This window comes from Pristiophorus japonicus, chromosome 26 (assembly GCF_044704955.1).
Source record: "Pristiophorus japonicus isolate sPriJap1 chromosome 26, sPriJap1.hap1, whole genome shotgun sequence".
Classification (NCBI taxonomy): domain Eukaryota; kingdom Metazoa; phylum Chordata; class Chondrichthyes; family Pristiophoridae; genus Pristiophorus; species Pristiophorus japonicus.
Window position 1 is genome coordinate 8,348,771 of NC_092002.1, and position 16,122 is coordinate 8,364,892.

The 16,122-nt window shown below is 49.9% G+C and overlaps 1 protein-coding gene across 4 annotated transcripts in view; it reads right to left on the reverse strand.

Moving 5' to 3' along the window:
- Positions 1 to 16,122, reverse strand: part of prkd2 (protein kinase D2) — an 89,563-nt gene that overhangs the window by 45,399 nt on the left and 28,042 nt on the right. For all 4 annotated transcript variants that reach the window (XM_070867761.1, XM_070867759.1, XM_070867762.1 and 1 more), the window contains one exon: positions 5,687 to 5,825. In XM_070867761.1, the coding sequence (XP_070723862.1) occupies positions 5,687 to 5,825 (139 nt within the window). The remainder of the gene's footprint in view (positions 1 to 5,686; positions 5,826 to 16,122) is intronic.

Sequence of the window (16,122 nt, forward strand, 5' to 3'; positions counted from 1 at the left end):
AGTGGAGGAAGTGCATCCGGGAGGGCGCTGAGCACCTCGAGTCTCGTCGCCGAGAGTGTGCAGAAACCGAGCGCAGGCAGCGGAAGGAGCGTGCGGCAAACCAGTTCCACCCACCCTTTCCCTCAACCACTGTCTGTCCCACCTGTGACAGGGACTGTGGCTCTCGTATTGGACTGTTCAGCCACCTAAGGACTCATTTTACGAGTGGAGGCAAGTCTTCCTCGATTCCGAGGGACTGCCTGTGATGATGACACCCCAGAAATGGTGTCCAGCTGAGGCAGCAGGGACTGGGGACTGAAGGCGGGACCTTTCTGCAGAACTGGACCTCAAGGCGCGTCGCTGGGAACCAAGGGCTCCTCGCTCCGACCTCCATTGAACCCCTTCACTCGTGACGCTGTCGGCGCCCAGAGTCAACCAAACGAGCTTCACTGTGCAGAGCAAGCAGTGAACAAGTCGCTTGTGACAGAGGAAGCAGAGACTTCCTGCTGCAAAGCAAAAAGGCAGCGATTTGCAAGTGAAAAATAACCTCACCCCCCTCCCTCCCTGCAGCCAGAATAGTTCCAAAAACCATGAAAGAAAACATTACCTAGGCTGTGCGGCACAGAAACAAGCCATTCCTGTGTTTATGCTCCACACGAGCCTCCTCCCACCCTCTTTTATCTAACCCCAACAATATATCCTTCTATTCCCTTCTGCTCCATGTGTTCACTCAACTTCCTCTTAAATGCAGCTACACTATCCACCTCAACCACTCCCTGTGGTAGCGAGTTCCACATTCTCACCACTCTCTCGGTAAAGACTTTTTTCCTGAATTCCCCATTTAATTTATTCGAGGCTATCTTGCATATTTCTAGAGAGAAGAGCCCCGGCTTGTTCTCTCTTGCTTATCATCCTTGTAAATCTTGTTTTTGCACCTTCTCCAGTGCCTCTACGGCGGTTTTTAGATAATATGGAGACTAGAACTGTGCACAGCACGCAGAACTAGCTTTTATATATTCAGAAGGTTGTGGGCCCCAACTCTGGAATTCCCTTCCTAGACCTATCCGCTTCTCTTTCTTCTCCTTCTCAGACCCTCCTTTAAAGCCTACCACTTTGACCAAGCGTATAGTCACTGGTCCCAATATCTCCTTCTGAGACTCCGTGTCAGACTTTGTCCGATAAGAGCTGCTGCGATGCTCCATGGGACGTTTTCCCACGTTAAAAGGCGCTATATGAATGCAAGTTATTGTTATCTTGTTCCCCCTCGATTCGATGGGTTAATAAAATGAAAGAGCTTTTTTCAAAACTCCCTTCAAGGAACCAAGAACAACTACTTGTATTTATGCAACATCTGTCAGTTGTGGCTCAGTGGGCAGCACTCTTGCCTCTGAGTCAGAAGGTTGTGGGTTCAAGTCCCACTCCAGACACTTGAGCACATAAATCCAGGCTGACACTCCCAGTGCAGTGCTGAGGGAGCGCCGCACTGTCGGAGGTGCCGTCTTTCGGATGAGACATTAAACCGAGGCCCCGTCTGCTCTCTCAGGTGGACGTAAAAGATTCCATGGCACTATTTGAAAGAGGAGCAGGGGGAGTTATCCCCGGTGTCCTGGGGCCAATATTTAGCCCTCAATCAACATTAAAAAAAACACAGATTATCCGGTCATTATCACATTGCTGTTTGTGGGAGCTTGCTGTGCGCAAATTGACTTCTGCATTTCCTACATTACAGCAGTGACTACACGCCAAAAAGTACTTCATTGGCTGTCCGGTGGATGTGAAAGGTGCTATATAAATGCACGTCTTTCTTTCTTAGATAGCACCGTTCACGACATCGTAAAGCGCTTTACAGCCAATGAAGTACTTTTTGAAGTGCAGTCACTGTTGTAATGTAGGAAACGCGGCAACCAGTTTGGCACACAGCAAGCTCCCGTACATAGCAATGTGATAATGACCCAGATAATCTGTTGTTTTTAATGACGCGGGATGAGGGTTATAGAATTAACCGGAGTATTGGACTATAATTTACCAATACAGGAGCAAAGCCAGATCCCAAGTTCTCTCAGGCTCATAGTTTGTCGCAATACAATCACAGTTTGAGTACGGATCGTGGCAGCATTTTCTGCGATGCATCTTAATTGGGCCAATCTCATGGACAACTGGTAAAATTACACACTGTAAATCAGGAGCTGGGTTAATGAATAATGCAGCAGTTTAAAACACACACACACACAAAGTCAAGTTCCCCATCGTTCTCTGTCTGAAGTAGCCAAATACTTCAATTAATTGGTTGTAATATTCCTTCATAGAACAATTACGACACTAAAGGAGGCCATTTCGGCCCATCGTGTCCGCGCCGGCAGACCAAGAACCATCCAGCCAAATCCCACTCTCCAGCTCTCGGTCCGTAGCCCTGCAGGTTACGGCACTTCAAGTGCACATCCAAGTACTTTTTAAATGTGGTGAGGGTTTCTGCCTCCTCCACCCTTTCAGGCAGCGAGTTCCAGACCCCCACCACCCTCTGGGTGAAACATTTTTTTTTTCCTCATCTCCCCTCTAATCCTTCCACCAATTACTTTAAATCTATGCCCCCTCTGCTAAGGGAAATATGTCCTTCCCATCCACAGTATCTAGGCCCCTCATCATTTTATACTCCTCAAATTAAATCTCCCCTCAGCCTCCTCTGTTCCAAAGAAGCATCTAGTTGCATCAAGGGCCTTCGCAAATGGACATCAAAAAGGCGAGAGAGAAAAATTTACAACTATTGATCAGTTATGAATTAGATGTCGTCTGACAGGATTACCATGCTGTAAGAACACAAGAACATAAGAAGTAGGAGCAGGAGTAGGCTATATTCCACCACTCAATAAGATTATAGCTGATCTTCGACCTCAACTCCACTTTCCCGCCCGATCTCCATATCCCTCGATTCCCCTAGACTCCAACAATCTATCGATCTCAACCTTGAATATATTCAGAGACTCAGCATCCACAGCCCTCTGGGGCAGAGAATTCCAAAGATTCACAACCCTCCGAGTGAAGAAATTCCTCCTCATTTCAGTTCTAATCTTATTGAATGGTGGTGCAGGCTCGAAGGGCCGAATGGCCTACTCCTGCACCTATTTTCTATGTTTCTATGAAATACTTAAATAGCCTACCCCTTATACCGAGACTGTGCCCCTGGTTCTAGACACACCAACCAAGGGGAAACAACCTCTCAGCATCTACCCTGTCAATCCCCCTCAGAATCTTGAATTTTTCATTCTTCCAAACTCGAGAGAGTATCGGCCCATTCTACACAATCTCTCATCATAAGACAGCCCTCTCATCCCAGGAATCAGTCTGGTGAACCTCCGTTGGACCGCCTCCAAGGCAAGTATATCCTTCCTTAGATAATGTGATATATGCAGCCTATAGCTATACTCTATTTGCTGCCAGCAAGGGCCAGCCCACACTGCGATGTGTGCGCGCACTCGGTCCGTGCAGCAGAGCTGGTCTCCAGTTAGTCTTGGTTAATCCTTGCCACTGGACCAAGACCTCGCTCTGTCAATGGCCACCCCACGTTAAAAAAATCCACCCACAGGCATCTTCCACCCTTCAAGATGTAGTTCAGGATCTGGAATATTAGGTCCTTCATTGAAACACCTGTGAACTCATCCCTTTTTGGCATGGAAGCAAGTCATCCTCGTTTTGAGGGACTGCCTATGATGATGAGATATACTCTCTGTGTTGTCACTGTATAGTTGTATAAGATGGAGACTTGATACCTGATGTACTATCAATAAGGTTTACACTGTGTATATACATGCTGGCACCACTAGAGGGTGCAACTGTTGGAGACCAGGGTTTCCTGCCCTGGTGGCAGGGGCTGTATAAAAGGGGAGCCACCATGCGGCTGCCTCACTCTGGGGTTAGGAATAAAGGACCAAGGTCACTACAGTTTGAGTACAACACATTGCCTCATGGAGTCATTCATAGGTACAGTACAGACATCATAGTTAAGGAGATCAATATTGTGCAAGTACTCCAAGTGGTCTCACCAAGGCCCTGTACAATTGTAGCAAGACTTCCTTACTCTTATACTCCAACCCTCTTGCTACAGTACGGTATGTCGGACTAGCATTCAGCACCCGTCACAGAGGCCTGACAGATCAGGATGGTGTGTTACATTCCGGGCTTGTGGTCAGGGACATGAACTCAGCCTGGGCTGGTAGTAGGAGTGGCCTGGTTAGATTCTGGAAGAGGTGCAAGGAGAGGGGGCGAGGCCATGAAGGGATTTATAAACAAGGATGAGAATTTTGAAACCGAGGCGTGGTTTAACCGGAAGCCAATGTAGGTCGGCGAGCACAGGGGTTGTGGGCGAGAGGGACTTGGTGCGAGTTCGGACACGGACAGCTGAGTTTTGGATCATCTCGAGTTTACGGAGGGTAGAATGTGGGAGGCACCACGAGTACATTGGAATAGTCAAGTCTAGAGGTAACAAAAGCATGGATGAGGGCTTCAGCAGTGGATTTAACTTTGGCGTTAAATTAACATGGGGGTCGGGGGAGGGCAAGATTATCATTAAAAAAAACATTTCAGCCCTTCATTGGCAGGAGTTTCCTGTAAGATCTGTGCCCTCTTCCGCTCCATTATCACTTGCAGATTTCAACCCGAGCTTTACTACAGTGTGTAAAATGGAGCAGCGCTGACAGATACAGCCCCAGCGTACACATTGCGCAGGAATCTGTGCAGGGCAAGTGATAAACATCAGGCATTTATTGCCAAATCACTCCCTGACCTCGCTCCCTCCCTATCTCTGTAATCTCCACCAGCCCCACAACCCCCGAGATCTCTGCACTCCTCCAATTCTGGCTTCTTGCCGATTTTAAATCGCTCCACCATTGGCAGCCGGGCCTTCAGCTGCCTGGGCCCCAAGCTCTGGAATTCCCTCCCTAAACCTCTCCTTCCTCCTTTCAGACGCTCCTTAAAACCAACCTCCGTCTGCCCCAATATCTCCTTATGTGGCTCGGAGTTAAACTTTCTTTGATAACGCTCCTGTAAAGCGTCTTGGGATGTTTTATTATGTTAAAGAAAGACTTGCATTTATATAGCTCCCTTCACGGCTAGCGGACGGCTCAAAGTGCTTTATGGCCAATGAAGTACTTTGGAAGTGTAGTCGCTGTTGTAATGTGGGAAACGTGCGGCAGCCAACTTGCGCACAGCAAGCTCCCACAATCAGCAACGTGATAATGACCAGATAATCTGTTTTTGTTAAGCCGATTGAGGGATAAATATTGGCCCCAGGACACCGGGGATAACTGCCCTGCTCTTTTTCGAAAAAGTGCCGTGGGATCTTTTACGGCCACCTGAGAGCAGACGGGGCCTCGGTTTAACGTCTCATCCGACACCGACAGTGCGGCTCTCCCTCAGCACTGCACTGGGGAGTGTCGGCCTAGCTTTATGCGCTCATGTTCCTGGAGTGGGACTGGAACCCACAGCCTTCTGACTCAGAGGCGAGGGTGCTGCCCACTGAGCCACGGCTGACACTGTGGGGAGAGAGAGGTGGAGAGGTTGAGGGAGGGAGTTCCAGAGCTTAGAGCCCAAGCAGCTGAAGGCACGGCCGCCAATGGTGGAGCGATGGAAATCGGGGGATGCGCGAGGGGGCAGATTCGGAGACGACAGAAATGCAAGCCGCATAGTTCGAGCAACGGCAGTGACGGTCTCTTACCTGACAACACGACTTCAATCAGGTCCCCTTCCTGGATGTCCCCCTCGGATTTCACCAACTGGAGGATATTGTCGCAGGTGGCATTGTGCCTGAAGAGGAGGATTTTGTCGTACAGCCCGTAAAAACCACATTCTGGGAACTGGAGAGAGATCGAGACACAAACAATGAGACCAGTAATTCAGGGGCGGGGAAATTTACAGAGCACAGCCCCCTCCAATCTGCAGGGCAGAATCTACAAGATCCTGGCAGCTTCAGAATCCTGACACCTGGGTACATTTCAGTCGTATTATTTTCTGCAAATGCGGTAGAGAGAGAAAAAGTAGTTCTGATATATGAGCTCTTAAAATCAACACCTCAAATTGCGCCCATTCCATGAGTGACATACCTGTACCCACCAGTACTGTACCCCAGTGTTATACAGTGACAGACCTGTACCCACCAGTACTGTACCCCAGTGTTATACAGTGACAGACCTGTACCCACCAGTACTGTACCCCAGTGTTATACAGTGACATACCTGTACCCACCAGTACTGCACCCCAGTGTTATACAGTGACAGACCTGTACCCACCAGTACTGTACCCCAGGGTTATACAGTGACAGACCTGTACCCACCAGTACTGTACCCCAGTGTTATACAGTGACAGACCTGTACCCACCAGTACTGTACCCCAGGGTTATACAGTGACAGACCTGTACCCACCAGTACTGTACCCCAGTGTTATACAGTGACAGACCTGTACCCACCAGTACTGTACCCCAGTGTTATACAGTGACAGACCTGTACCCACCAGTACTGTACCCCAGTGTTATACAGTGACAGACCTGTACCCACCAGTACTGTACCCCAGTGTTATACAGTGACAGACCTGTACCCACCAGGACTGTACCCCAGTGTTATACAGTGACAGACCTGTACCCACCAGTACTGTACCCCAGTGTTATACAGTGACAGACCTGTACCCACCAGTACTGTACCCCAGTGTTATACAGTGACAGACCTGTACCCACCAGTACTGTACCCCAGTGTTATACAGTGACAGACCTGTACCCACCAGTACTGTACCCCAGTGTTATACAGTGACAGACCTGTACCCACCAGGACTGTACCCCAGTGTTATACAGTGACAGACCTGTACCCACCAGGACTGTACCCCAGTGTTATACAGTGACAGACCTGTACCCACCAGTACTGTACCCCAGTGTTATACAGTGACAGGCCTGTACCCACCAGTACCGTACCCCAGTGCTATACAGTGACATACCTGTACCCACCAGTACTGTACCCCAGTGCTATACAGTGACATACCTGTACCCACCAGTACTGTACCCCAGTGTTATACAGTGACATACCTGTACCCACCAGTACTGTACCCCAGTGTTATACAGTGACAGACCTGTACCCACCAGTACTGTACCCCAGTGTTATACAGTGACAGACCTGTACCCACCAGGACTGTACCCCAGTGTTATACAGTGACAGACCTGTACCCACCAGTACTGTACCCCAGTGTTATACAGTGACAGACCTGTACCCACCAGTACTGTACCCCAGGGTTATACAGTGACAGACCTGTACCCACCAGTACTGTACCCCAGTGTTATACAGTGACAGACATGTACCCACCAGTACTGCACCCCAGTGTTATACAGTGACAGACCTGTACCCACCAGTACCGTACCCCAGTGTTATACAGTGACAGACCTGCATCCACCAGTACCTTACCCCAGTGTTATACAGTGACAGACATGTACCCACCAGTACTGTACCCCAGTGTTATACAGTGACAGACCTGTACCCACCAGTACTGTACCCCAGTGTTATACAGTGACAGACCTGTACCCACCAGTATCTTACCCCAGTGTTATACAGTGACAGACCTGTACCCACCAGTCCTGTACCCCAGTGTTATACAGTGACAGACCTGTACTCACCAGTACCGTACCCCAGTGTTATACAGTGACAGACCTGTACCCACCAGCACTGTACCCCAGTGTTATACAGTGACAGACCTGTACTCACCAGTACTGTACCCCATTGTTATAGTGACAGACCTGTACCCACCAGTACTGTACCCCATGTTATACAGTGACAGACATGTACCCACCAGTACTGTACCCCATGTTATACAGTGACAGACCTGTCCCCACCAGTACTGCACCCCAGTGTTAATGACAGACCTGTACCCACCAGTACTGTACCCCAGTGTTATACAGTGACAGACCTGTACCCACCAGTACTGTACCCCAGTGTAATAGTGACAGACCTGTACCCACCAGTACTGTACCCCAGTGTTATACAGTGACAGACCTGTACCCACCAATACTGTACCCCAGTGTTATACAGTGACAGACCTGTACCCACCAGTACTGTACTCCAGTGATATACAGTGACAGACCTGTACCCACCAGTACTGTACCCCAGTGTTATACAGTGACAGACCTGTACCCACCAGTACTGTACCCAGTGTTAAACAGTGACAGACCTGTACCAACAAATAACCAGGAAACATGTCCTAGCACGAGAGGAAGTTCAGAACAAAACTCTCATTGTATTAACTCATCTAATTGTTGAGGTGGAATGGGGAATAAGATCAACACCAACTTACATTTATATAGTGCCTATAACGTAGTCCCACGGCACTTCTTGGGGAGCGTAATTAAACAAAATTTGACACCAATTCACAGGAGGTGGTATTAGGACAGGAGGAGGTAGGTTTTTAAGGAGCGTCTCAAAAGGAGGAGAGAGAGGAGGAGAGGTTTAGGGAGAGAATTCCAGAGCTTGGGGCCCAGAGAGAAAACAGAAGCAAAGGCCTTGTATGTATATAGCGGCCTGTCCCTGTCTCTCAGACATCGCAAAGTGTTTCAGACGCAGCAAATTCCGCTGACGTGCAGTTACTATTCGGGAAAGCGAGGCCGATTATTTTGAGTACAGCAAGATCCCGCAAACAGCAGTGCAGCGGGCGAACCAATCAAAATCCTTCTGTTGCCCTCAGCTGCCTGGGCCCCAAGCTCTAGAACTCCCAGCCTAAACCTCTCCCTCCTCCTTTAAGACACTACCTCTTTGACCAAGCATTTGGTCACTTGCCCCAATTTCTTCAGTGGCTCGGTGTCAAATGTATTTGTTTCGTCTTAAAACACTCCTGTGTAGCGCCTTGGGGCGGTTTTCTACATTGAAAGGCGCTATATAAATACAAGTTGTTGTTGTTATAGGCACTATATTATACAAGTTGTTGTTACAGGCGCTATATCAATACAAGTTGTTGTTGTTATAGGCACTATATCATACAAGTTGTTGTTACAGGCGCTATATCAATACAAGTTGTTGTTGTTATAGGTACTATATCATACAAGTTGTTGTTACAGGCGCTATATCAATACAAGTTGTTGGTATTTAATGCTGGTGGTGGAGAGCCAAAGCCCTGGGAGATAAAAGCGAGAAGGATTCCCGGTTTACCGCGAGGGGTTAAATTCCTGAGCCATTTGCAGCCTCGCATTTCCGGAGCCTGGAGCTCGGAGCAGAGAGGACAGCGGCAGCCGTTTCACGGAGGCTTGACGTACGAGCTGCTCGTCGGCCCGCGTGACCAGCGGCGGCTCTCGGTCCCTGATCCCCGCTTCACACTCGCGGCTGGCTCAGAGCCCTGGGACGGTCGGGATTCTTTTGTGCGCTCTACGCATTCGCCGGCTGCTGAAGAATGCAGATTACGCAGAGGGGAAGTCTGACCATTGTTTGGGGTGGAGAGAACACGTCAAAAAACATTGCAGAATAGCAGCCTGGCGTAACGCCAAAGACTCTGCCGTCAGAAATTCCTTTCTTGGGCCATGTTCGAAAGGTTAAGAGCTTTCTGCAAACCGCCTGGACAACAGATCCAGGGTGCCACCCAACACTGGAGAGGCCAAGATAGCTCGTCTCCAGCTACAGGGATTGAAGACTGACCTCCAGTACACTGCTGTCAGCAATATCCCCCCCCAACCCCAGGAGAAAAACCCATCCGGGGCATTAAACAAAACAGCGTTTTCTTTGAACACTTTCATTTATTAGTTATAAAAATATTGGAGATGGGGGGGAAAAAGGCATTTTCGCCAATAGTGACGATGAATCCAACTGGGTGGCACAAGAACATAAGGAATGGGAGCAGGAGTCGGCCATTCGGCCCCTCGAGCTTGCTCCGCCATTTAATAAGACCATGGCTGATCTTCGACCTCAACTCCACTTTCCTGCACTATCCCCATATCCTTTGATATCCAAAAAACTACTGATCTCTGTCTTGAATATACCCAAAGACTGAGCCTCCACAGCCCTCTGGGGCAGAGAATTCTTCACCCTCTGAGTGAAGAAATTTCTCCTCATCTCAGTCCCAAATGGCCGACCCCTTATCCTGAGACTGTGTGACCCCCTGGTTCTGGACTCCCCAGCCCGGGGGAAACATCCTCCCTGCATCTACCTGGTCAAAAATGTTGTATGTTTCAATGAGGTCACCTCTCATTCTTCTAAACTCGAGGGAATATCGGCCTAGTCTACTCAATCTCTCCTCATAGGACCATCCCACCATCCCAGGAAACAGTCTGGTTGATGGAACCACCTTCGTTGCACTCTCTCCATGGTAGGTATATCCTTCCTTAGGCAAGGAGACCAAAACTGTACACAATACTCCAGGTGCGGTCTCACCAGGGCCCTATATAATTGCAGTAAGATGCGTTTACTCTTGTACTCAAATCCTCTTGTAATAAAGGCCAACATACCATTTGCTTTCTTAATTGCTTGCTGTACCTGCACGTTAACTTTCAGTGATTCGTGTATAAGGACACCCAGGTCCTTCTGAACACCAACCGCTCAGCATTTAAAAATACCCTACTTTTCTATAAACACTGGCCAGGGGACCCAACCTAGGCCCGCCTGCCCTGTACCGCACCAGTTACCCGCCAAACCAACACTGCACCTGGTGAGAAGTTATGAAGTTGAACAAGGGATCTGTATCGAGTTTGCATCTCGAAAACGCAAGAGCCTTGGGTGTGGTGGTGTAGGAATCTCCCCTGGCAGTGACCCACGGAGCTCCTCATGGGAGCAGCCAACTCCCTCCCACACAAACATTCCTTTCAGGAACAGGTCCATCAACAATCTGTGCCTTTGAAGATCACAGGCCCTCTCACAGCGAAGTCGGAGGCGCGTTGGCGGGAAACTATCTGCACGTCATTGCAGCCGTCGGATTCTCTCGATGTACGGGGGGGGGTGGGGGGGGCAGGGGGCGGGGGAGGGAAGTTGGAGTTAATCAAGATTACGGGTGATACAGCTGGGCATCCAACGCTCAGTATTACCGTCAGGTGAGTGGGCAAATGCATGGCAGATGAAGTATAATGTGGATAAATGTGAGGTTATCCACTTTGGTGGTAAAAAGAGAGAGACAGACTATTATCTGGATGGTGACAGATTATGAAAAGGGGAGGTGCAACGAGACCTGGGTGTCATGGTACATCAGTCATTGAAGGTTGGCATGCAGGTACAGCAGGCGGTTAAGAATGCAAATGTTGGCCTTCATAGTGAGCGGATTTGAGTACAGGGGCAGGGAGGTATTGCTACAGTTGTACAGGGCCTTGGTGAGGCCACACCTGGAGTATTGTGTACAGTTTTGGTACTTGAGGAAGGACATTCTTGCTATTGAGGCAGTGCAGCGAAGGTTCACCAGACTGATTCCCGGGATGGCGGGACTGACCTATCAAGAAAGACTGGATCAACTGGGCTTATATTCACTGGAGTTCAGAAGAATGAGAGGGGACCTCATAGAAACGTTTAAAATTCTGACGGGTTTAGACAGGTTAGATGCAGGAAGAATGTTCCCAATGTTGGGGAAGTCCAGAACCAGGGGTCACAGTCTAAGGATAAGGGGTAAGCCATTTAGGACCGAGATGAGGAGAAATTTCTTCACCCAGAGAGTGGTGAACCTGTGGAATTCTCTACTACAGAAAGTTGTTGAGGCCAATTCACTAAATATATTCAAAAAGGAGTTAGATGTAGTCCTTACTACTAGGGGGATCAAGGGGTATGGCGAGAAAGCAGGAATGGGGTACTGAAGTTGCATGTTCAGCTATGAACTCATTGAATGGCGGTGCAGGCTCGAAGGGCCAAATGGCCTACTCCTGCACCTATTTTCTATGTTTCTATGTTTCTATGTCACGCACTCCCAGTTCAGATACATAACAGTCTGCGTCTCCAAGATAAGAGAAGACTAATTGATGTATTTTTTCTGACTGCTCCATTTTTGATCAGGGCAGAGGAGCGGAGAGAGATCAGGGCCCAGGAGAGGCGAGGGTTCGGGGCACAGGGCCAGCACAGGCCAGCCCACACTGCGATCTATGGATAGTAGGAGCATGTGTGCGCACTAGGTCCGTGCAGCAGAGTTAGGTCATTGTAAACCTGTAATTACCTTATGTAGCCACCAGAGGGCTCATCCCCTGAAGTCCCAAGGGATCCCACAATCCCTTGGGAGCACCTGTACTTAAGGAGACCTCACAGGCTGGAGAGGCACTCTGGAGACCTGCATTAAAAGACTACGGTCACACTTTACTTTGAGCTCACAGTATCTAGTCAGACTCTTTATTCATACATAACAATCTCCAGTCGTCTTGGTTAATCCTTACCACTGGACCAAGACCTAGCTCGGTCAAGCCCCGTGTGGTGGCTGGTGTGCAACGGCCACCCCACGTTAAAAAAATCCACCCACAGGCATCTTCCACCCCCTCAATTGGAGTTCAGGACCTAGAATGTCAGGTCCCTCATTGAAACACCTGTGAACTTATCCCTTTTTGGTGTGGAAGCAAGTCATCCTCGATACGAGGGACTGCCTAATACTACTATACTCATCATCAATTTCGGCGGTCCCGCGAAGCGAGGATGACTTGCTTCCGCGCCAAAAAAAAGGATGAGTTCACAGGTGTTTCAATGAAGGACCTAATATTCCAGGCCCGAACTACATCCTGAAGGGTGGAAGATGCCTGTGGGTGGATTTTTTTAACGTGGGGTGGCCGTTGCACACCAGCCACCACACGGGGCTTGACAGAGCGAGGTCTTGGTCCAGTGGCAAGGGTTAACCAGGACGACTGGAGACCAGCTCTGGTGCACGGGCCTAGTGCGCGCACATATCGCAGTGTGGGCTGGGCCCGTGCTGCCCCTGGGCCTCTGGCCCCGAACTCACGCCTTCCCTGGGCCTCAATCACATCCCCCCACAATCCCTTGCCGCTCCTTTGCCCCGACCTCGCCGCTCCCGCTGTACCTGCGCACGCTCCAATCGCCGACCTGGACCTTGCTGACGTCTCTCTTCGCTGCCGTCGCCCTCCTGCACCAGCTAGAGCTGCTCCCAGAGGCCTCCACGCCGCTCCCGGGCCTCCGCGCGCCGCTCCTTTTATGGCCCCGACCTGCTGCTGATGGTCTCTCGCAGGTCGGAGCCGTCTCGCCTCCCATGGCCGCCGCTCACCGCTACTACACTATACTATACATAATCGATGGTTGTGAATCTGTGGAATTCGCGGCCTCAGAGAGCTGTGCAAGCGGGGGGGCATTGAATAAATTTAACAGAGAGATAGACAGTTTCTTAACCGATAAGGGGTTATGGGGAGCGGGCAGGGAAGTGGACCCGAGTCCATGATCAGATCAGCCATGATCGTATTAAATGGCGGAGCAGGCTCGAGGGGCCGTATGGCCTATTCCTGCTCCTATTTCTTATGTTATGAGATGCAGAGTAGATTAGACGCAGAGTAAAGCTCCCTTTACACCAGCCAAACAATGCGACTTGGCCCCAGAATTGCACCCCCATCTGACGTTGCAACAACAACTGGCATTTATACAGCACCTTTCACGGAATAATAAAAGGTGGGCAGAGGAAATGTTACAAGGGACCACCCTCAAAGCCTCCCCACTGACACCTGGGAGTCCCTGGCCAAAGACCGCCCTAAGTGGAGTACATCCGGGAAGGCGCTGAGCACCTCGAGTCTCGTCGCCGAGAACAGGCAGAAAGCAAGCGCAGGCAGCGGAAGGAGCGTGAGGCAAACCAGTCCCACCCACCCTTTCCCTCAACCACTGTCTGTCCCACCTGTGACCGAGACCGTAATTCCCGTATCGGACTGTTCAGCCACCTGAGAACTCACTTTTAGAGTGGAAGCAAGTCTTCCTCGATTCCGAGGGACTGCCTATGATGATATGTTGTAATAAAACGTCCCAAGGTGCTTCACAGCAGCATTACCGGACAAAAATCGACACCAAGCCAAAGGAGGAAGGAATTTGGCCCTAAACCTCCCCATCTCACTCTCTTCCTTTAAGACATGCCTTTAAAAGCTACCTCTTTGGGCTAAAGCTTGGTCAAAGAGCTATGTTTAAAAGGAGGGTACAGTGGACATCCTCACTTCACCTCTCAGACAGAGAAACTGTCGGGGCAATTTGTGACAGCTTTGTCGTGTGGTCCTGGGTTGAGAAGGTCCAGAGATGGTTTAGTGTAGGACCCTTGGAGTCGGCAGAGAGGAGACCTCTGTCCCATCAGTTCGAGGCACAATTCAAGCCTTGGTCCCAGAGATGAACCTCCTCACACCCAGGACCCGAGGAAATTTTAAACCCAGATAAACAGTGACAGTACAGTGGCCTCCGGCACAAGGACTGCTGAGTTCCCAAACGGGAAGAACAACAATCTGTAATTATAACACACTTGTCAGCCGTGGCTCAGTGGGCAGCACTCTCGCCTCAGAGTCAGAAGGTTGTGGGTTCAAGTCCCACTCCTGGAACCGGAGCACATGAATCTAGGCTGACACTCCCAGTGCAGTGCTAAAGGAGCGCCGCACTGTCGGAGGTGCCGTCTTTCGGATGAGATGTTAAACCGAGGCCCTGTCTGCTCCCTCAGGTGGACATAAAAGATCCCATGGCCACTAATTCAAAGAAGCGCAGGGGAGTTATCCCTGGTGTCCAAGGCCGATATATATCCCTCAATCAACATAATAAAAACAGATGATATGGTCATCATCACATTGCTGTTCGTGGGAGCTTGCTGTGCACAACAGTGACTGCTCTCCCAAAGTACTTCATTGGCTGTAAAGCACTTTTAGACATCATGTGGTCGTGAAAGGCACTATACAAATGCAAATCTTTCTTCATTTTTCTTTGACTGATATTCACGGCCACAAACCATCGACTGTGCAATCTCTAAAGAATGGCTGTTCCGATGGACAACCTCCCCATCCCACCGCCGTGTCCCCCAGGCCCTGGAACACTCCCCTTAAACACACTCGGCCGCACCACCTCTCTTCCCCACCGTCAAAGGGTTCCTCAAGGTCCCTCTCTTTGACTGCAAAATTCCTGCGATGGGGGGGAGATTGTCCTATGAGGAGAGATTGAGTAGGCCTATATTCTCGAGAGTTTGGAAGAATGAGAGGTGATCTCATTGAAACATACAACATTCTTACAGGGCTTGACAGGGCAGATGCAGGGAGGATGTTTCCCCCGGGTTGGGGAGTCGAGAACCAGGGGTCACAGAGTCTCAGAATAAGAGGTTGGCCATTTAGGACTAAGCTGAGGAGAAATTTCTTCACTCAGAGGGTGGTGAATCTTTGGAATTCTCTGCCCCAGAGGGCTGTGGAGGCTCAGTCGTTGAGTATATTCAAGGCTAAGATCGATAGATTTTTGGATATTAAGGGAATCGAGGGATATGGGGATCGGGCGGGAAAGTGGAGTTGAGGTTGAAGATGATCAGCCATGATCGTATTAAATGGCGGAGCAGGTTCGAGGGGCCGAATGGCTGACTCCTGCTCCTAATTCCTATGTTATGTTCACCCAGGGGCACCGATGCCAGTTGCAGCGGGCACAACGAGCAGAATGAACCCAGGAACATCCTGGTCTTCCGACGAGCAACAAGGTGTCGACTATCGCGTCAGTGAACAGATGAGTCACTTCCTTTCCACGAACACACGCAAAAAAAAAAAAGACTCGCTTTCATGCCAAGGGGAGTTAAAGCGACGGCGGATGACTCAGAACCGCAGGCGGGCACTGAACAGGCAGTCGGGAAACCAGAGAGTTAGTCCAAGGTGAAAACCACCGAGCCGGCAGGCAAACTATACCGGAAACCAGAGAAAAGGGGGCGGCTTAGCACCAGAGAGTCAGAGGTTTACAGCACGGACGGAGGCCATATCGGCCCATCATGTCCGCGCCGGCCGACAAAGAGCTACCCAGCCTAATCCCACTTTCCAGCTCTCGGTCCGTAGCCCTGCAGGTTACGGCACTTCAAGTGCACATCCAAGTGCTTTTTAAATGTGGTGAGGGTTTCTGCCTCTACCACCCTTTCAGGCCGTGAGTTCCAGACCCCCCTACCCTCTGGGTGAAAACACTTCCCCTCAAAACCTTCAACCAATTACTTTAAATCTATGCCCCCTGGTTGTTGACCCCTCTGCTAAGGGAAATAGAT